The following is a 21,333-nucleotide window of genomic DNA, read 5'->3' as shown; positions in this document are numbered from 1 at the left end:
ACAGCCATGAACTTTTGCTGGATGGATAAATGAAGCTTATGTGTGGGTGGGAGGCAGGAGAGGGGGAGAGATGCCCGCCAATCTGCATCCTTCTCTGTCTTTTGCAACCCTGGAAACTTTGTTCCCAGTTGCTCTGCCAGCCCTTTATCCAAAAAGGAGAGGATTGCGTGGGGGAACAAGCAATGATCTCATAGTGACTTGATGGGCAAGATAACATCCCACAGCCTCCTTTGATGGCTCTGTTGAAGCATATGGGAAAAAGAGAAGCAGAGATGTTGGGTGATAAGACTCTTCACTACCCGTGCTTCAAGAGAATCTATGGCTGACTTTGGAGGGATTCTCCTAAATTTTAGTTACAACTTAAGGAAATCATCTCATGATCAGAACAAGATGAGAATCAACAATCAAGTAAATTTGCTGAAGTTCCACCTCCATGGTTAACTAAATGGCACTTTCTTGAAGAAGCAAAGCAGAAAGAGATAGCACAACTCTACCCCATCTAAGTGACAGCTCCCTAGCTATCAAAAAGCTAGCCAGGGTGGATGATTGTTACTTGGATAAAAGGAATTGCAGGGGTATAAAGTAGACTAGGATTGGAGGGGGGGGACATTCCTGAAGAAGTCTCTCAGACATCTCAAGCAGCAAGCAAAATCAGAAAGATTCAAGGGGCAATGTTTGAGCTGGACCTGCCCACCGTGCACAGCATCATTAGCAAGATGATCATCAATGAAGAGTTGATGGCCTCCTTAGATCAGCCAACCCAGGCAGTTGTGGTGCATCGAACAGAGCTCACCACCCAACAAAACCTGTCATTGCAGCTGGCTGAGAAGCTGGGCAGCCTTGTGGAAAACAATGAGAGGGTCTTTGACTAGAAGCAAGGCACTTAACGATGGCTACTTTCAGGACCAAAAGGATGGCTATCATAACAATGAAGGGGGCTATCTGCGCCGGGGAGGATATCGGCAGCAATAACATCAGAGCAACTATTAAATTTAGGGCCGCTTTTATTCAGTTAATTTGGAGGGAGAGAGATTACCAGCGACCATAATTCAAACACATCCAAAAAATTTTTTTTTCCTAAAAACGAAGTCTATTTAGTGTCCTTGGGAACAGGCCAGGTAAATTAATTAAAGAGAATGACAAGAATCATCAGGCTCCATTGCATTAGTAACTAATCTTGAGTATTAGTAACTAACCTTCAGTAGTTACTATCTGGCCTTAGAATGAAAGAATGACAGTAGCATGGGATCTTAGACTTCTGTTCATTTTCAGTCCTAATAGGATCAGAAATGCAAAGGCAAGGAATTTTTCCTCAGAAAACATTTGTTAAAGATGGTGTTCTCAAAAATCATATCTGAAGAAACAACCCCAAGTAACCCTTGCTGGACCATTACTTGTGTTGGATGTATTTGAAACTAAATAAACCGTAAGTGTGAAGCATGCCTGTTTGGCTGTAAAAAAAAGGAAGGAAGGAAGGAAGGAAGGAAGGAAGGAAGGAAGGAAGGAAGGAAGGAAGGAAGGAAGAAAGAAAGAAAGAAAGAAAGAAAGAAAGAAAGAAAGAAAGAAAGAAAGAAAGAAAGAAAGAAAGAAAGAAAGAAAGATTCAAGGAGCAAAGTCTGCCTGAACGCAGATTAATAAGTAATATAGGAAAGGAGTAACAACAAGGTTATTTTTTAAACTATTAGCTCAGGCATTCTGGCAAATACTTTTTTATTGAAAAAACTTTATACAGTAGAAGCAAATCAAAGCAATTGGATTCTTGCTCTCTTCCATCTCCCTTTTTTAAAAAAAGACATATGAAAAGAGGCCTCCCATATAGTTTCCTAAGTAGGTACAAATTTTGCAAATTTACATGAAATTGAATTCATGTGAATTATTAGCTGTACCTGCAGTATAGCATAAAAAGTAAAGTCTCCTTCAAATCAAGCTTGACCCTGACAAGGTCATGCACAAATCCCTGTGCTGTTCTTAACCGAAAGATTGAGATGTTGTCATTGTTTTCTTCCACAATATTTCTTTAGCCTCCCAGTCCCCCTGCTGTACTTTTAAGCCATTTTACTAAATCTAAACAAGCAAATCCATCTTAAAAAAAAAAACCTTGCACATGTGATTGTGATTAAATCAGTGACTCAGAGGAAGACTTTTCATACATGCTCAGAAAACTCTTTTTGCGGGTTGTAGAGATCGCTTCCCTCCGGCTGCTGTGGGTAACTCTGGGAGACAGCCTTGAGAAAGAAATGTGTGGAATGTGCTCCTGTCTTTGGCTCCCATACTGCTATGTCAGTTTCCCATCCCTCTTGCCTATGGCAACTCAAGAGCAGGCCAGGAATGCTTTGCAAGTTGACATCTTTCTTATTAAGATATATCTCAGTGCATTCAGAACTCATTGCAAAGCTGAAGCCAATATCATACACATAGTCCTTGATTTACAACAGTTCATTTAGTGATTGTTCGAAGTTACAATGGCACTGAAAAAAGTGACTTGTGACCATTTTCCACATTTACGACCATTGCAGCATCCCCATGGTCACGTGATCAAAATTTAGATGCTTGGCAACTGATTCATATTTATGACGGTTGCAGTGTGTCCCGGGTTATATGATCCCCTTTTGTGACCTTCTGACAAGCAAAGTCGATGGGGAAGCCAGATTCACTGAACAAGCGTGTTATTAACTCAACAATTGCAGTGATTCATTTAACAACTGTGGCAAGAAAGGATGTAAAATGGGGCAAAACTCACTTAACAACTGCCTTGCTTAGCAACAGAAACTTTGGGCTCAATTGTGGTACTAAGTCAAGGACTACATGTATAACCTACGGGGTGGGAAAGGAAAATGCAGTGTTCTGATGCGTGTCAGTAAGTTCAGTGTTGATCACACTTCCAATGATGATTGTATTCAATAGCACTGAACTTTGAACTGTGCTCCCCTCTGAATTAAAGGAAAATCTGAGTTGGAAGATACCTGGATTTGATCCTTGCTCCACTAAGCTGTATTTGCTGGATTCATCACTGGATTTCTTATCCTTTATTTTAGAGCTACCGTATGCCAGTTGAGATCCATCAAGCAGAGTGTGGATAGCATTTCTCTGAATTTGCTCTCAGTGCTGCGCTCAGGAAAGATCATTCACCTGAAGAGCTATAGGCTGAGTGACCCCACAATAACTAGCATGTTTTCCTACCTACCCAAACCAATTTATCTATTTGCCAATAACATGATCACTTACCACAAATGGTCAGGGTGTGCCAACTAACATTTTCAACCATCTCCAGTTAAATTTGGCCAAGGAGGCTGCCATTAAGTCAATTTTCTGCTGTGAGAATATCAAGGGCTAGCATTCTTTTTGCATCAGAGAGAAGACAGAGAAAGAAAGAAAAAGTACTTCCCGTTTCCCCATGAGATTTTATTTAAAACATACATTTAATGGTACAAATAATTTTCAAAGACACTTAAGCGAAAACGGTCATTCTTTGGGGGAACTTTCTTCATGTCATGTTGAAGTCGCCTCTGAAGAAAATGCATTTCAACCTTGTCCCTCTGTTGTTAATATAGAAGGGAAAGTCCATAGAAATATATAAACCCAGCAAATATGTAAATCTGGCAAAGAGATTGGAGTATATAAAAAAAGGCAAATCCTGTAAGTATCTTAACCAGAACACGATTATGTCCTCTCTTTTCCTCTACTGCAGTGTTTCAGAGGTGAGAGTACAGTAAAAATAACTCATTCAAGGGAAGAATATAGTGATATTGGACAGGTGTGTTTATGAATGGGCTGGCATGATAAGAAAAAGATGAAAACAAAGACATAGAAAGAAAAGGAAAGGAAGGAAGGAAGGAAGGAAGGAAGGAAGGGGAAAAAAAGAAAAAGAGAAAGGAAAAAAGAAAGAAAGAGAGAAAGAAAAGAAAGGAAAGAAAGAAAGAAAGAAAAAAGAAAGAAAGAAAGAAAGAAAGAAAGAAAGAAAGAAAGAAAGAAAGAAAGAAAGAAAGAAAGAAAGAAAGAAATTACTCTATAGGAGAATTTGAGAGGATCACATAGTTGCCAGCTAACTGTTGGGAGTTAAGATTCTTGCAAATAATCCTGAGCAAGCTTTGGTCTAGTTTATCTAAGTGAATTTTCTATTCACAAAGAAAGCATATATTTTTCCCATTGGTAGGAAATGGGCTAAAAAGAAAGAGCTATTATTCAGATTAGTTATGTTTAAACGGTTAAGAAATGTTTCCTTCTTCATAGATTTAAAACATATAACTGGAGCACCTTTTAAAAAGGGCTATAAAAAAATCACCAGACCATTTCTTGGTTCAGAACTATCGCTGGGATAAGCAGTTTTAAAGTGGAGCCCTATTTCAAATAAAGAAGGGAGAAAACACACTGCTGATGCACAAAACGTGCATTTGAGAAGCGAGTCCTTGGAACAAAAATTGTGAGGACAAATAGGCTTTAACCTTTGGGAGGACGTTCCTTCAAAATGGTCTTTCTACAATGTCCAAGATTTGTCACATATGTAAAGTATCACAGGCTTGATCGTATAGAGGGAAGTTAAAATAGAACCACAGTGAATGTCTAAATGAAAAAGGCAGGATCAGTTCTCCATCAGGTGGCAACTGGAGTCAGTAAGACCCTAATTTTCACAAGCAACAGATTGGAGTTCTGTATCTGTCAGCCTTCCAAATATGAAATCAATGGTGGTGTTCAAAATGATGCTTCCTGCTGATGATGGACCAATTCAATGAGCCAAGTGGTGACAATAGTGGAGCTGATGGTGGAGAAATTCTTAGGATAGATCTACAGCCATGCAGTCAGGGTGAAACATCCACTCACATCCACAGTGCTTTCACAAATGTCATGTGTCAAGAAATACTTGGTTGTAAGGCGAAGCAGGTACAGATTGTTTCTGGGGTCAGAAATACTCATCTGGGTTACAATGCATATCTTGCAGAGTGGATAGGAAAGAAAATAGTTATGGAGCTGGTTATTTACAGATTGGAGGTGGGTAGCAAGTTGGATTATTAGAGCATTATTACCTTACTTCAGTCTGCATTCAAATTGGCATGAACAGTTGATGAAGGGGTATAATAAAATGGCAAAACTTTGAGGACTTTCCGGATTAAGAAACTAACAAATATTTCAACTTTCACACATAAAAGTATTGATCCTGGGAACCAGAATGTGAGCCTAATTTTTTCCTCTCATGGTTTTTTTTTGTATAGTCAGCAATTGTTTTCTCCCCGGAGGAAGCTTTCCACATTCAATCCTGGCCCTTCAAAATGATCCCTTCACAGAAAAGAGTTTTGCCCCTTTATCATCAGCTCTTCCATTATTTATATGAATTACCCCACTGTTACTTTCTCTCTGCTCTGATAACCTGGGGGAATCTCAGTTCTCACCCCCAGGGACCATTTTCAAGGGACCCAAACTGTTAATGGAGCTATGCCGAAAGGCTATCCTTGTTTAGGAGATTCTTCTCCCTACTGACGTTCCCAAAGTCTCTGTACATAAAAGTGTGTGTGTGCGAGCACAGGCTACAAGGCTGTTTACACCAGAGCGGAGACCGTACCTGGGGAACCATGTGGGAGAGGGGAAGCCTGTGAAGGAAAACTTGCTGGAGATCCTAGAAAGTGAGGATTGGCCCCAAAGGGGAGCAAATGTCCTGGTAGCATCATGGGGCTGAGAGGATAGAGGGCAGCAGCTTCTTCCCCCATCAAGGAAGAGGGCATCATCTCCAAGGGTGTGTTTGCGGGGATTGTGGTTTCCCCAGGATTTCCTTTGCGCTTTTTCGATTTGGCGGAAGAAACTTTGCGGTTCCGTGTTTGGATCCCATCTTTGCGCATTGCCAAGGGGCGATTCACCTGTATGGTATCAATATGAGAAAAAATGAAGGTGAGATTAAGATCTCAGAGAAAATTCATCTGGGGATAATATTCAGAGGTATTACGTTATTGTAATACATTTAAAACAATACAATTACATTATGATAAGATGTTATTCTCTCAGCCTAAATCTAAGGCCATGCCATAAATGGTTGATGGTATGAGCAAAACAGTGTGGAACTACATGACATATAAGGACAATAAGCGCCCAGATCTTTTCCCCGAACTATTCAAGGATGGCTTACATATATATATATTAAATGCCTTTAAACCCATGGGACCTTCTCCAATATATTCCTGGAAACAACCAACTCCCACTCACCCACTCAAGCACCTCTCTTTCATGTACATATACTCTCCTCCACTCTCTTCCTATTGTCTTACATTGTGCAGTTTGTAATAGAGGCCACAGGCATTGCATACGGGTTCTCCATTCATGTTGCGGCGCCAAAGAGTTGTGGTCGTAGTTTGGCAATTACTACACTGGGTTCCAGCTCGCTTGCTGACAATCTGCATCATGGAACAAGGAGAGAAATAGATACTTGCATAATTAATTTTGGAAATGATACCCAGGGCCCACTGTGTTTCCTTAGAGCAGCGGTTCTCAACCTGGGGGTCGCGACCCCTTTGGGGGTCGAACGGCCATTTCACAGGGGTTGCCAAAGCCCTCTCTTGCCCCCCCCCGCCTTCACTCACCCTCACTCTCTGCTCTGTTGGATCGCCGGCCGTTCGCTTACCCCGCCCACTCCCAATCTATTGCTGCCTCCTGAGTCCCAGCTGATGGCTAGAGGAAAAAAAACTGTTCAAATTCTTGCCGCGGGGCTTCAAAGGGCCGCCCTATAGCCAGTGGTGGAATTCTGCCGGTTCTAGGAGCTGAACCGTTTGTTAAATTGCTGGCTTGCCCCGCCCCTCCGCACCACTATTTATTGCCATTAGGGGTGGGCGAGCCAGCAATTTAACAAATGGTTCAGTGTTTTTTTTGTAATTTTATTGGCCCGCGGAGCTTCAGCATAGGCTAATTAGCCCTTGATTAGATCGGCTCCCGACTCTCAGCTGATTTGTCTCGGCTGTTTTGCTCAGGGCTCTGCTGCTTCCTTGCAAAGAGTCCTGGACCAGATTTTTTTCCCCCTAGCTTTGCTGAAAAACGAAACTGAAACTGCTTTGCTGTTGCTGCAAGGTTGGAAAATTAGGCAGGCAGATTTCTTTTCTTTTTCCTCACCAAAAAAGATAGGTGCAAACAATGGGAAATTTAGGGAAAAAGAGGAGAGTTCAAGATTTTAAAACACAAAAGAAAAAAAGCTCTATTTAACTAGGGAATTGTAATAATTGAGATACTATTAATTGTATATTTCTGAAAGCAGAAATGGTTAAGTTGTGGTTTGGAGGAATATATGGGGGAAATTATTTGGTTTATTATTATTGGTAAATATAATTAATTGATTTGTAAGAAATTGGATTGCATGGAAATAATTGGAATATTCATGTTCATATTGATTAATATACAAAAAAGGTAGTTATATAACTAATTGATTTATATTAAAATGTTGAATTTATATTAAACAACTGTAATATTACATAATTAACCAATGTGAGGATGGATATAAAAATATATGACAATGGGAAGGGGTATAATATAGAATAGAAGGGAAAATTTGAATTTGATTAAGATTAGAGATGATCATCATGAGGATGAAGGGTAATATTGGTTTTTTACAAAAATAGATGAGGAATAAATATGGCAAAAAGGAAATATAGAAATTGTAAATTTAATTGAAATGACTAAACACTGTTTAAATTTGTGAACCGGCCAAATACTCTGTTCAAAGAAAATACATTGTATGTTTGTATGTGTGTTTCTAATTATTGTTATTTATTCATATTTGTTCTCTTTTATTCTTTAAAGTTTAACAATTCATTCTTTATCTTAATATCTTTATATTTGTTTGGGGTTGGCTTTCTTCCCTTTCATTTTTTTTATTGTACAGCAATCTTTCTCCTCAAACCTACCACCTCTCTCTTTTCTTTCCTTCTTACTTTCTCTTCCTCCCCCTCTTCTTCTCCTCCCTACTTCCTCTTCCTTTCTCCTTCCCCTCCTCTCTTCCTCCCTCTCTTACTCTCCCTCCTACTCAAATTTCCCTTCCCTTCCTTCATCCCTCTCTATTGCTATATCCTTTTATGCATATGGACTACTCAGAGGGCTGAAAAAGTTATTTCTGACTGGTCCTCGCACTTTTTTTTTTTTTATTGCAAAAGTTTTACAATTACATTTTCACCCCTTTCCCCCCCCCCCTCAACCCACCCCAACCTTCCCAACCTCCCTAACCCTCCCTAACCCTCCCCTCCCCCCGGACTTCCACACAGTATACTCATATCAAATAAAAAAAAAACCCTTTATATAAAACTTATATAAAACTTGAACCCCTCCCTCCCCCTTAATTTTCTTTTTTATCTTCATTACATTAACATATTTCTATCTTAATATATCATTTTCAAATGAAAGCTATTTGATACTTCCTAGTTTGGTATTTGTTCTGAACATAATCTATCCACTTTTTCCATTCCCGTTCATAAGTCTCTTGTGAACAGTCTTTTAGATATGCTGAAATCTTCGCCATCTCTGCAAAACTGGCCATCTTCATAGTCCATTCCTCGATAGTGGGCAAAACTTCATTTTTCCAGTATTTACCTATCAATAATCTTGCTGCTGTTATCATATACAATATCAACTTTGTTTCACCCAATGTAAAACCCTTAACTATACCCAATAAAAACAGTTGTGGAGAAAAATGAATTTTTTTCTTTAACACATTCTGCATAACCCACCAAATTTTTATCCAAAAAGCCTTAACTTTCCTACAAGTCCACCAAACATGATAATATGTAGCATCTAAACAGTCACATCTCCAACATTTTGGCTGAACATTAGGGTACATACACGACAATTTTTTGGGGTCTAAGTGCCATCTATAAAACATTTTATAAAAATTTTCCCTCAAATTCTGCGACTGTGTAAATTTTACATTCTGAACCCAAATTTTTTCCCATGTTTCCAACATCACTGGTTCTTCAAAATTTTGTGCCCACTTAATCATACAATCTTTAACTAATTCAGTTTCTGAATCCCTTTCTAACAAAACATTATAAAGCCTTTTAATATGCATTGGACCTTTCTCTTTTATATGTCTAACCAATTCTTCCTCATGCAACATAATACCAGTTTTTTGATCCTCTTTCCATCTCAATTGCAATTGGTTATATTGTAGCCAAGTTAAATTAATCCCTTCATCCAACAGTGTCTGTAGTATTTTCAGCTGCCATCTGCCCACATCTGTAAAAAGAACCTCTTTGTATAAAAACCCCCCGAGTGACATTATATTTGTATTCCACAAAGTATGACCAAGATCCAGCCATAGCGGTAATTTATAGTCCCATTTGAGTCGGTGCTTCTTCCAAACTCTCATCAAAGAATCTCTTAGTATATGGCTTTAAAATACTTTATCCACTTTGTTATCATAAAATAAGTAAGCATGCCATCCAAATTCCAGATCAAAACTTTCTATATTCAGTATTCCAGTCTTTTTCCTTCCAAACCAATCACTTGTTAAAGTCAAAGCTGCTGCTTCATAATATAACTGTAGGTTTGGAAGTTTAAGACCTCCCCTTTCTGGAACATCTTGCATAATTTTCAATTTCACTCTCGGTTTTTTCTCGTTCCAGACAAACTTATTCACTCCAGTTTGCCACACTTTCAGTTGTTTATCACTTTTAAGCACCGGAATCATTTGAAACAAAAAAAGAAATCTTGGCAAAATGTTCATCTTAACTGCTGCTATTCTTCCAAGTAGAGACAGCTGCAGTTTTTTCCAAGTCTCCATATCTTTTTGCAACTCTCGCCACAACATCTCATAATTATTTTGAAACAATTTCGTGTTTGATTCTGCAACCTGAACTCCTAGATATTTTACCTTTGGTACAATCTCAAAACCTGCCCTCCTTTCAAGCTCGTGTTTACGATCTTGTGTCATATTTTTAACTATCATCTTAGGTTTTTTTTGATTCAGTCTAAAACCTGAAACTTTACCATAGTCTTGTATAATGTCCTTCATCAGGATTATTGATTCCATTGGCTGTGTTAGGTAAGGTGACCAGACGTCCCGCTTTTGGCGGGACAGTCCCGCTTTTGAGCAATTTGTCCCGCGTCCCGCGGCGTTTTAAAAAAGTCCCGATTTTTCATTCTGCCTCCTGGTTCCCGGCTGCCTCCTGAATCCCCACTGATGGCTAGAGGGAAAAAACCTGTTTAAACTCTTGCCGCAGGGCTTCAAAGGGCCGCCCTACGTTAATTAGCTCGGCTTCCCCCTCTCAGCTGATTTGCACAGGGCTCTGCTCTTGCTAAATTGCTCAGTTTTTTTTTCCTCTTTGTGCAAACCAAGCTGAAAACGAAATTGAAAGTAAAACAGGCTGTTGGCTTTGCGGTTTGCTTGCAACGTTGGAAAATTAGGCAGCAGATTTATTTTCCTTTTCCTCACCAAAAAAGGTAAGTGCAAACAATGGAAAATAATTTAGGGCAAAAGAGGAGAGTTCAAGATTTTAAAACACAAAAGAAAAAAAAGCTCTTTTTAACTAGGGAATTGTAATAATTGAGATATTATTAATTGTATACTGTGTTGAAAGCAGAAATGGTTAAGTTGTGGTTTGGAGGAATATATGGGGGAAATTATTTGGTTTATTATTATTGGTAAGTATAATTAATTGATTTGTAAGAAATTGGATTGCATGGAAATAATTGGAATATTCATGTTCATATTGATTAATATACAAAAAAGATAGTTATATAACTAATTGATTTATATTAAAATGTTGAATTTGTATTAAACAACTGTATTACATAATTACATAATTAACCAATGTGAGGATGGATATAAAAATAGATGACAATGGGAAGGGGTATAAAATAGAATAGAAGGGAAAAATTGAATTTGATTAAGATTAGAGATGAGGATGAAGGGTAATATTGTTTTTTTTAAAAAATAGATGAGGAATAAATATGGCAAAAAGGAAATATAGAAATTGTAAATTTAATTGAAATGACTAAACACTGTTTAAATTTGTGAACCAGCCAAATATTCTGTTCAAAGAAAATACATTGTATGTATGTGTGTTTCTAATTATTGCTATTTATTCATATTTGTTCTCTTTTATTCTTTAAAGTTTAACAATTCATTCTTTATCTTAATATCTTTATATTTGTTTGGGGTTGGCTTTCTTCCCTTTCATCTTTTTTATTGTACAACAATCTTTCTCCTCAAACCTACCACCTCTCTTTTCTTTCCTTCTTACTTTCTCTTCCCCCCCTCTTCTTCTCCTCCCTACTTCCTCTTCCTTTCTCCTTCTCCTCCTCTCTTCCTCCCTCTCTTAACCGTCACTCCTACTCTAATTTCCCTTCCCTTCCTTCATCCCTCTCAATTACTGTATCCTTTTATGCATATGGACTACTCAGAGGGCTGAAAAAGTTATTTTTGACTGGTCCTCGCACTTTTGACCAGTCCTCGAACTTATGACTGTCCTCACATTTTACATTTTTGCCCTATCTTGTCACCATGGTGAAGAGAAGCAGTTGTGAAATGAGTGACGTGGTTGTTAAGAATGCTGTACGGGCATAAATGTGAGGATGGTCATAAGTGTGAGGACCAGTCAAAAGTGTGAGGACCTGTCAGAAATGACTTTCCAGCCCTCTGAGTAGTCCCTATACACATAGCCATGGCCACCCGGTCACATGACCAGCTAGCCATGCCCACCCAGTCACATGGCCTCCAAGCCACGCCCACACAATAAGCCACGCCCACAATGGTGTCCCTCTTACCAATGTTAAAATCTGTTCACCTTACCCTATACACATAGCCATGGCCACCCGGTCACATGACCAGCTAGCCACGCCTACCCAGTCACATGACCAGCTAGCCACGCCCACAAAATAAGCCACGCCCACAATGTCCCTCTTTACCAATGTTAAAATCTGGTCACCTTAGTGTTAGGGTAACAACCAGATCATCTGCAAATGCCTTTATTCTGTAATCCTCTTGCCTTATCATTATACCTTTCAAGATATTAGAGTCCCGTATTGTATTTAACAAGACTTCTAGTGTTAAAATAAATAAAAGTGGGGACAGCGGACATCCCTGTCTTGTTCCTTTTTCAATTTTAAACTCTGTTGTCAAACTTCCATTAATAATAATCTATGCCTTTTGCTCTTGATAAATTGCTGAAATCGCCTGTATAAATTGATCCCCAAAGTCCATCTTTTTTAAAGTCTTTAGTAGAAAATTCCAATCCACTCTATCAAAGGCCTTCTCTGCATCCAAGAAAACCAGCACTGCAGGGATCTGTTTATTCTTCTCAAGATATTCCAATAAATCTATTACTTGCCTTACATTGTCTTTCATGTATCTACCCTCAATAAATCCCGCTTGATCATCATGAATCACCTTTTGGATTACTGGCATCAACCTGTTGGCTAACACTTTTGCATAAATTTTGTAATCAGTATTCAGAAGAGATATTGGTCTATAATTCTCCGGTTTTTTAGAACCTGCTTGCTCTTTTGGTATCAAAGATATATAAGCTGTTGTCCATGATGGGGGTACTTTACCCCCTTGTTGTATATTACAAAATAGATCTCTGAGTTGTTCCACCATTTCTACTTGCAAAGTTTTATAATACACTGCAGTCAAACCATCCGTTCCAGGAGCTTTAGCTGTTTTTAATTGTTTAATTGCTACTATTATCTCCTCCTCTGTTATAGGATAATTCATTCTTTCCTTTTGTTGGTCAGTGATTTTTGTAACTCTTTTATTATCTAAGTATTTTTCTATAAGTCCATTCTGCACATCCTCTTTAGCATATAGTTTAGTGTAATAGTCCACAAAAGCTTCTTTAATTAATTTTTGTTGAAAAATTTCTTTCCCTCCAATATCAATACTATCAATAGTCCGTATACTCTGTTTTTTCCTCAATGTATATGCCAACCATCTGCCCGGTTTATTGGCATTACAAAATGTATTATGCTTCGCATATTGTAAATTTGTTGCAACTTGTTCCGCCATAAGCATTTGAAATTGGTCTTTCAAAAGTTTTATAGCACCACGTATTCTTTCATCTGTTGGGTTTTTAATAAGTAACTGTTCTTTATTCTTTATTTCTGCTTCCAATTCAGATCTTTTCTTTTGTCGAATCAGTCTATGTTTAGAGTTCATATAAATAAGCACCCCTCTCATATAAGCTTTGCTTGCATCCCACACAATTTCAATTGGGGTACCTTTATTCAAATTTATTTCAAAAAATTCTTTCAAGTGCTTTTTGAGTTCTATTATATTTTTTTCATATCTGAACAAGTTCTCATTTAATCTCCAAGAGCGTCTCTCAGTCTTGCCTATCTCAATTTCTATCCATACTGGGCTATGGTCAGTCAAAGTTCTTGGAAAAATCTTTGTTCTTTTTGTCTTGACAAGTAAATCATCTGACAACAAAATGAAGTCAATCCTAGAGAAGGATCTGTGTCTGTCAGAAAAAAAAGTGTAGTCCAATTCTTTTGGATTATGTATTCTCCAAATATCTTTTAATTCCAGATCTTCTTTCATATCAAAAAAGGTCTGTGGTAATCTAATCCTAGACTTCACCAAACTCTTTTTATTTAATTTAGAATCAATTACTCCATTCCAGTCTCCCATAATTAAAATAGATCTGTAGTCCCATTGCAGTATTTTAGTATGTAACATTTTATAGAAGTGGTCCTGTTGTTGATTGGGAGCATAAATTCCAATCAGAAGAATTTGGCCATTTGCTGTAAGCAATTCAATTGCTACAAACCTTCCATCTTCATCTGCTTCTATAACTTTAGCTGTTAACTTTTTATTTACATAAATAACCACACCATTCTTTTTTTGCGAAGTTGAAGATATAAAATGTGTTCCTAATTTGGAATTTATCAAATAATTTTGATCTTGAGTTGTGATATGCGTTTCTTGTAAACAAATTATATCATTATTAAATTGTTTCAAATATGCAAATAATTTCTTCCTTTTCTGTGCTGAATTCAACCCATTCACATTCCAAGATAAGCACTTAATCATCATCTTTATCTTTCTGGAGCAAAGAGCAGAATAACCGAATGTCTTCCGGAATCTTCGGTCTCGCTCCCCCCATGGCTCCAGTCTCTTGTGTAGTACTCTTAGCTCCCTTTTTATCTTGTCTTTCCTGTTGTTGCTTTTCTTTAAGTTGCTTAGATTTAGCTCGAGTTATACGCTGATCCTTAACTTCAACCATCCGAACCGGGTCCAAAATTGGAGAAGATTCCAACAAAGGCTCATCCAAAAAACCTCCTTCAGCGCCCTGCGTTTCCTCTGGTTCCTGCTTAGACTGTTCTTGCGATTCTTGTTGAAGTTGCTTCTTATCCCTCTCCTTAATCTCCAGAACTGTGGATGTACGTGGAGATGGTGTTCTTTCTTTAAAAATAGTAGTGTAAAAATGCTCCGCCTTCTCCACGGTATTCAAACGATGTCTTTCTCCCTTATATCTCAAAATTATACCAGTTGGGGCATCCCACCGAAATGGTATCTGTTGATTTTGCAATTCTTTAACAAGAAAGCCAAAGTCTTTTCTGGTTTTCAGCATTTTAGGTGGTAGTTCTTTGTAAACTCCAATTTGTGAACCCCCCACTTGCACAGTAGTATGAAAAGATTTTTGCAGGATATCATTTTTTATTGCTCTGTCCGTAAAATATATGACCACATCTCTAGGCAGTTGTCTTTGTCTGGCCACCCAAGAATTCACTCTGTAAATTTTATCTATTTTGTAAAAGACCACATCAGGATTAATTTTTAAAATCACAGCCAGAGCCTCAGCGCAGACCTGTCTCAAATCCTGTCTGTCATCTTCTCTGATTCCTCGAAGCCTTATTGCGAATTCCATTGCCCTGAATTGCATCATAACAATTTCGTTTTCAACTCTCTGCATTTTATCATCAACATCAGAAATTTTATAATCATTGTCTTTCATCTTAACATTGACTTCTGATTTAAATTCTTCCACTTTAGAATCAACTTTAATAATAAATTCTGCAAGGCCAGATGCCACCTCTGATATTTTTTTAGTCACCTTGTTTTGATTCTGTTTCACCATATCTTTAACTTCATTAATTTCCTGCATAATTTCCTGTTGAGACTTTTGAAGTTTATCATCTATTTCCTGTTGGGATTTTTGAAATTTATCATCCAAAACTTTAGAAATAAATTCTTTTAAATCTCCCACATCAAAATCTTTTTTCTGAGTCTGTAACTGTTGAGCAGGGGGAAGCTGCGTTGCATGTTTGTGTGTGGGGGATCCCCCCCCTGCTGCCTTCCCTTCCTGCTTCTTTGAGGCCATCCTGCCACGTAAGCTAGTTTTTCTGAAGAGGGAAGTCCCTTTTCCTTTCCCACCTCCACAAAGACTTCTAAAAAAGTCCCCCAGATTTAATCAAATAGAGACTGGAGTAAAGCAAAGTCAAGTATTAAAAAGGGAGAAATTTTTCTCTTGTTTCTCTTGTTACAAGCGAAGCAACTTTGTAGCAACTTGGTAACTTTGTAACAAAGCAAGATGACTTCACCAATCCACACTCGCTGGCTCGTTAACTCTAATGCTGAGCGCCATATTTTTTCAAGTCACTCATTCGCATTTTTTCTTAGATTAAAAAGTCAACAAAGCGCTAATACTTGCGATTCCGAGTTTCAGGGTTCAAGTATATTTCCGCTGCTTGTTAAGGTTGGTTCCTTTCACTTTAAATGTTTACTGCAGCTGGCTTGTTCTGCAAAGGCAGAATTGTCCCACGCCGCCCGGAGTCTCAGCAGGTTGGGAGGGAGCCGCGCCTGTTTCCTCCCCAGAAACAATTCCCTGGGGGGTTACAGGGGCTCGACCTGTGCCCTGCTATCTCTCCTCCAAGAATCCTTAGGATTTTGAAGTTTTCGAGCCGCTTCTCGATCGCGAAGCGGCTCCACAGGCGTCGGGGCTGGCGGTGCTTCAAATGGCACCATCGTCGCCGAAGACAAGCAAACCGGAAGTCCTGGTCCTCGCACTTTTGACCAGTCCTCGAACTTACAACTGTCCTCACATTTTACGTTTTTGCCCTATCTTGTCACCATGGTGAAGAGAAGCAGTTGTGAAATGAGTGACATGGTTGTTAAGAATGCTGCACGGGCATAAATGTGAGGATGGTCATAAGTGTGAGGACCAGTCAAAAGTGCGAGGACCTGTCAGAAATGACTTTTTTCAGCCCTCTGAGTATTCCCTATACACATAGCCATGGCCATCCAGTCACATGACCAGCTAGCCACGCCCACCATCACATGACATCTAAGCCACACCCACAAAATAAGCCACGCCCACAGAACCGGTAGTAAAAAAATTTAGAACCCACCCCTAGTTGGGGGTCACTACAACATGAGGAACTGTATTAAAGGGTCGCGGCATTAGGAAGGTTGAGAACCACTGCCTTAGAGCAACATTTCTTAAATTTTGGTCCAAGGACTCCTGGGGACTCTCCCTCTCTCAGAGGTCCGTGAAATCAAAATTATTTGCTAGATCTTAAAGATATTTGCAAGAATTTTAAATAATTTTTAAAAATGTCACTTTCTTTTTATTTTTTTTTATTTTTTTTAAATATAGGGTTTTTCATGAAAATTTATTTATATATATATATATATATATCTTTTTTCTTTTTTCATAGGCTTTTATGTGCATATTCTTTCTAGCCAGGTTTTACCTATGTAAACTTAGTTGTTCTTCAGCCCTAGGTTCTGTGAAATCTCATTCACAAGTTCTTGGGCCCTTTTTCTGCTGACAAACTGCAACTCTGTGTTATTTAATTTAATTTTATATATTAAATTTGATTTATATGCCGCCCTTCTCCGGAGACTCAGGGCGGCTTACAATGCGCTAAGCAATAGCCTTCATTATTTTTTGTATATTTTATACAAAGTCATCTTATTGCCCCCACAAACTGGGTCCTCATTTCACCTACCTTAGAAAGGATGGAAGGCTGAGTCAACCTTGAGCCTTGGAGAGATTCGAACCAGCAGAAATTGCAGGCAGCTGTGTTAATAACAGGGTGCACTAAACCACTGTACTATCAAGGCTCTATTTGACACTTCTCAACCACTCATCCTCCTCAGAGAGTTTATGTTAACATCTAATGGGTTTAATTATTATGTTTCAGTAGTTTACCTTTGAAAAGAACAATTGTTATAAATATTGAATCATTTATATATTTTTTTATTTTCGATGGCTCTCTCTTCAATATTTTTTTCCCTACTCCAAAGTTTAAAATAGTCAAATCTAAAAGTTTGGAATGTGTTTTGTATTTAAAACTATTGCCAGGAGGAATTTAGTCAGTTGCATTGGTACTCAACAAATCAAAACAGCTGAGATGTAATAGGTGATCAGATCCCCTCCCCTCCCCAATTTAATTACAGTCTCAGTTGCTGTATTTATTTATTTATTTATTTATCACATATCTATGATGCCCAACTCCCAAGGGACTCTGGGCGGCTTACAACAAAAGTAATGCGACAATGAACATAGAAAATTATTAAAAACATTATGAAAACATTTTAAAACATTAAAAGCCCATGCACACCATTCATGGCTGGATCTCACAAGATTGCAACAGCGAGATCAACGGCCCCAGGCCTGCCGGAAAAGCCAGGTCTTCACCGCTTTCCGGAAGGCCAATAGGGTGGGGGTAGTCCAGATCTCAGGAGGTAACTGGTTCCAGAGAGCTGGGGCAGCCACAGAGAAGGCCCTCCCCCGCGGACCTGCCAGCCAGCATTGTTTAGCTGACGGGACCCAGAGGAGACCAACTCTGTGGGATCTTACTGGTCACTGGGAGCTATGCGGTAGAAGGCAGTCTCGAAGATAGCCTGGCCCTGAGCCATGTAGGGCTTTAAAGATAATAACCAACACCTTGAATTGTACCGTATTGTACAATTGTACTGTAATTAATAGTACAACCTGAATTTTGTTAATAAAGAGATACAGTAAGCTTAACCAGGGAATTAGACATAAACAATGGTGATATATACAGTATATAGGAAAAGGTAAAGGTTCCCCTCGCACATACGTGCTAGTCGTTCCCGACTCTAGGGGGCGGGGCTCATCTCCGTTTCTAAGCCAAAGAGCCAGAGCTGTCTGATGACAATTCCATACTCATGTGGCCAGCATGTCTAAATGCCAAAGGAGCAGAGAACGCTGTTACCTTCCCACCAAGGTGGTCTCTATTTTTCTACTTGCATTTTTACATGCTTTCGAACTGCTAGGTTGGCAGAAGCTGGGGCAAGTAATGGGAGATCACTCTGTTATGCGGCGCTAGGGATTCGAACCGCCGAACTGCCGACCTTTCTGATTGACAAGCTTAGCGTCTAAGCCACTGAGCCATGCATCCCCAATGTATATGTATGTGTATGTGTATGTGTATGTGTATGTGTATGTGTATGTGTATGTGTATGTGTATGTATATGTATATGTATATGTATATGTATATGTATATGTATATGTATATGTATATTCGAATTGTAAGCCACCCTGAGTCATTGATTGAGATGGGCAGCTACCCTGTTTCCCCCAAAATAAGACATCCCTTGATAATAAGCCCAATCAGGCTTTTGAGTGTATGGCAATAAGGCCAAGCGCTTCAAAAAAATATAAGAAGGGTCTTATTTTCGGGGAAACATGGTATAGAATTGAATAAATACATAAATGCACATGTCTGTGAAAGCAAGAGACTGGCCACTCTATTGCCAGCCCTAGCCACTAGATGACACTGAACTTTATTGTATCTGCTGAGGTCAGAAGTTTCCTGTTCCTGTTCTGTTCCTTTGTAATAGAGATAATAAAAGTTCTTGTCTCACTTCCTGATTTATTTGTCCCCAAACCATCCATGACTTGCTGTTAGAAGTTAGGTTTTTAAACCCACAGATTCCTAACGAGATGAGAAAAGTGACAACGTTCTTTGTGCTAAAAGTCTTAATTTCTAATAATACAGCAGGGCAGTAAGACTTAGGTGGGAGGGAAGACCTCTTATACAGGGGTGAAATCCAGCAGGTTCTGACAGGTTCTGGAGAACCGGTAGTGGAAATTTTGAGTAGTTCGGAGAACTGGAAAATACCACCTCTGGCTGGCCCCAGAGTGGGGTGGGAATGGAGATTTTGCAGTATCCTTCCCCTGGAGTGGGATGGGAATGGAGATGTTGCAGTATCCTTCTCCTGCCACACCCACCAAGTCATGCCCACAGAACCGGTAGTAAAAAAAAATTGGATTCCACCACTGCTCTTATGCCTAGCTAAGATCTCAAGGAGAAGCCAATAGTACAATTAGGTCCACTCATTTACGTATATGTTATTGGGAAGAAAGCCAGCAATATCTATAATGCTTTTCTCCTTCCAAAGAGAGGCATATACCTAAGTTTGTGATTGTTCTCTCCCACGGAGAGGGCGCGCAACTTGGGCGTCCTCCTGGATTCATGGCTGTCTTTAGAAGAGCACTTGACGACCGTGACCAGGAGGATTTTTTATCAGGTTCGCCTGATTCGCCAGTTGCGTCCCTTTCTGGATCAGGACTCCTTACACACAGTCACTCATGCCCTCGTCACCTCCCTCCTGGACTATTGTAACACTTTCTACATGGGGCTCCCCTTGAGGAGCACCCGGAGGCTCCAACTGGCGCAGAGTGTGGCCGCGCGGGTGGTAATGGGAGCGACATGGCACTCCCATGTAACACCCCTCCTGCACGAGCTGCACTGGCTCCTGGTGGTCTTCCGGGTGCGCTTCAAGATTTTGGTTACCACCTTTAAAGCGCTCCATGGCTCAGGACCTGGGTACTTGCGGGACTGCCTACTACCACCAATAGCCTCCCACCGGCCGGTACACTCTCATAGAGAGGGGCTCCTCTGGGTGCCGTCGGCCAAACAATGTCGACTGGCGGCACCCAGGGGGAGAGCTTTCTCTGTGGGGGCTCCTACTATCTGGAACAAGCTCCCCCCGGAGATACGGAGGATCCCGGATCTGCGCACCTTCCGCCACGCTCTAAAGACCTTTTTATTTCACCAGGCGGTCCTGGCCTAACTTTCTCCCTCTTTTTAAACAATTTTAATAATTTTAATATTTTTTAATATTTTTAATACTCAAAGTTTAAATTTGTTTTAAATTGATTGGGGTTTTAATCTGCCTGGGCCAAACTATTTAATTCGATTTTATTTCTGCTTTTTAAATTTTGTATATATGTATTTTATTGTTGGCTGTTCACCGCCCTGAGTCCTTCGGGAGTAGGGCGGTATATAAATCAAAGTAAAAGTAAAGTAAAGTAAAAGTCTAACATGAAATATATCCTCAAGAGGAGGCATTGAGATTTTGTTCCATTGATTGGAAGAAAACCATGGCAGATCATGGAAACTACATAACACTCTTTCAATACCGAACTCAGAATATTTAATTTTTTAAAAAATCTAAATATCTACAGAAATTTCTGGTGCTTGAAGCCAAAGTCCCAAGTAGACCACAGGATGGTTTATTTATTTATTGGTTCGATTTATATGCCGCCCTTTTCCGGAGACTCAGGTTCCTTAATCCATACAGAAAATTCACAGTAGAATCTGGTAAAGTATATTTCTCAACTAGTATTTGAAAACCCAGTTCTCTACTGGTTGTCAAAGATCTTGCCGGTCCAATTCATAAAGCTGGTTATTACCTATAAAGCCTCTGCAATGTGGCATCAGAGGACTTTAGCTATCACTGCCCACCTTGTAAGAGCATCAAGAGAGGATTGGCTCAAGGTTCCATCATGATGAAAGGTGAAAGGGACATGTGGCAGAAAGTAGCCAGGCCTTTCCTATGGTTCCCAACACAGGAGCACATTGCCCTATAAAAGCAGGATACTTCACTCCTGAGACCAGACGATTCTCCGTTTCAAGCAGATATTTATTCTGAGTTGAGGATGGATGGGCAACAATTTTTAGCTTGGTCGGGGGGGGGTGTCAGGTTTTGCTGCAACCATCTACTGTATTTAAAAGAGCATATTTTTAAAAAACAAAACAAAATTATGACACTGTTTAAATAAGCAGAGAGTTGCAATGTTAAGACGGAATTCTTAAGAAGGTGAGCAGGATCCACTTGCTGGAGAGCGAGTGTTGACTTACCAGGCGTTTCTTGGGCCGAATGAGGGGCCGGTTCTGGCCATTCATCTTGTGGTAGAGCCCACAGGCATTGCAAAGATAGTGGCCAGTGCCATCTCTTCTCCACAGTGGGGTGGCTGTGGCTCCACAATTCACACACTCACGTGCCTCTGCGGAAAATGGTGGAAACAGACATTCAAGGAGAAGATAACATGATAGTTCAGGTGGAAGGATACGATATGATTTTTCACTTCTAGGAAAGATTGTTGTTCTTGT

At 39.5% G+C, this 21,333-nt stretch overlaps 1 protein-coding gene across 12 annotated transcripts in view; it reads right to left on the bottom strand.

Annotated features, from left to right (window-relative positions):
• Positions 1–3,387: 3,387 nt before the first annotated feature.
• GATA1 (GATA binding protein 1) overlaps positions 3,388–21,333 on the bottom strand; it is a 37,282-nt gene continuing 19,336 nt past the window's right edge. For 11 of the 12 annotated variants that reach the window (XM_070938090.1, XM_070938097.1, XM_070938089.1 and 8 more), the window contains 4 exons: positions 21,082–21,227; positions 6,252–6,377; positions 5,555–5,846; positions 3,388–4,929 (listed from right to left, as the gene is read on the bottom strand). In XM_070938090.1, the coding sequence (XP_070794191.1) occupies positions 4,898–4,929; positions 5,555–5,846; positions 6,252–6,377; positions 21,082–21,227 (596 nt within the window). In that variant the 3' untranslated portion in view covers positions 3,388–4,897. Of the gene's footprint in view, positions 5,847–6,251; positions 6,378–21,081; positions 21,228–21,333 lie in introns of all 12 variants that reach the window. The other variant, XM_070938099.1, reaches the window with a different exon arrangement.

Source organism: Pituophis catenifer, unplaced genomic scaffold (genome assembly GCF_029215685.1).
Source record: "Pituophis catenifer annectens isolate HBS135680 unplaced genomic scaffold, rPitCat1.0.hap2 SCAF_2, whole genome shotgun sequence".
Classification (NCBI taxonomy): Eukaryota; Metazoa; Chordata; class Lepidosauria; order Squamata; family Colubridae; genus Pituophis; species Pituophis catenifer.
The sequence above is the reverse complement of the archived record's forward strand: the minus strand, read 5'-3'. Positions and strand labels throughout refer to the sequence as shown.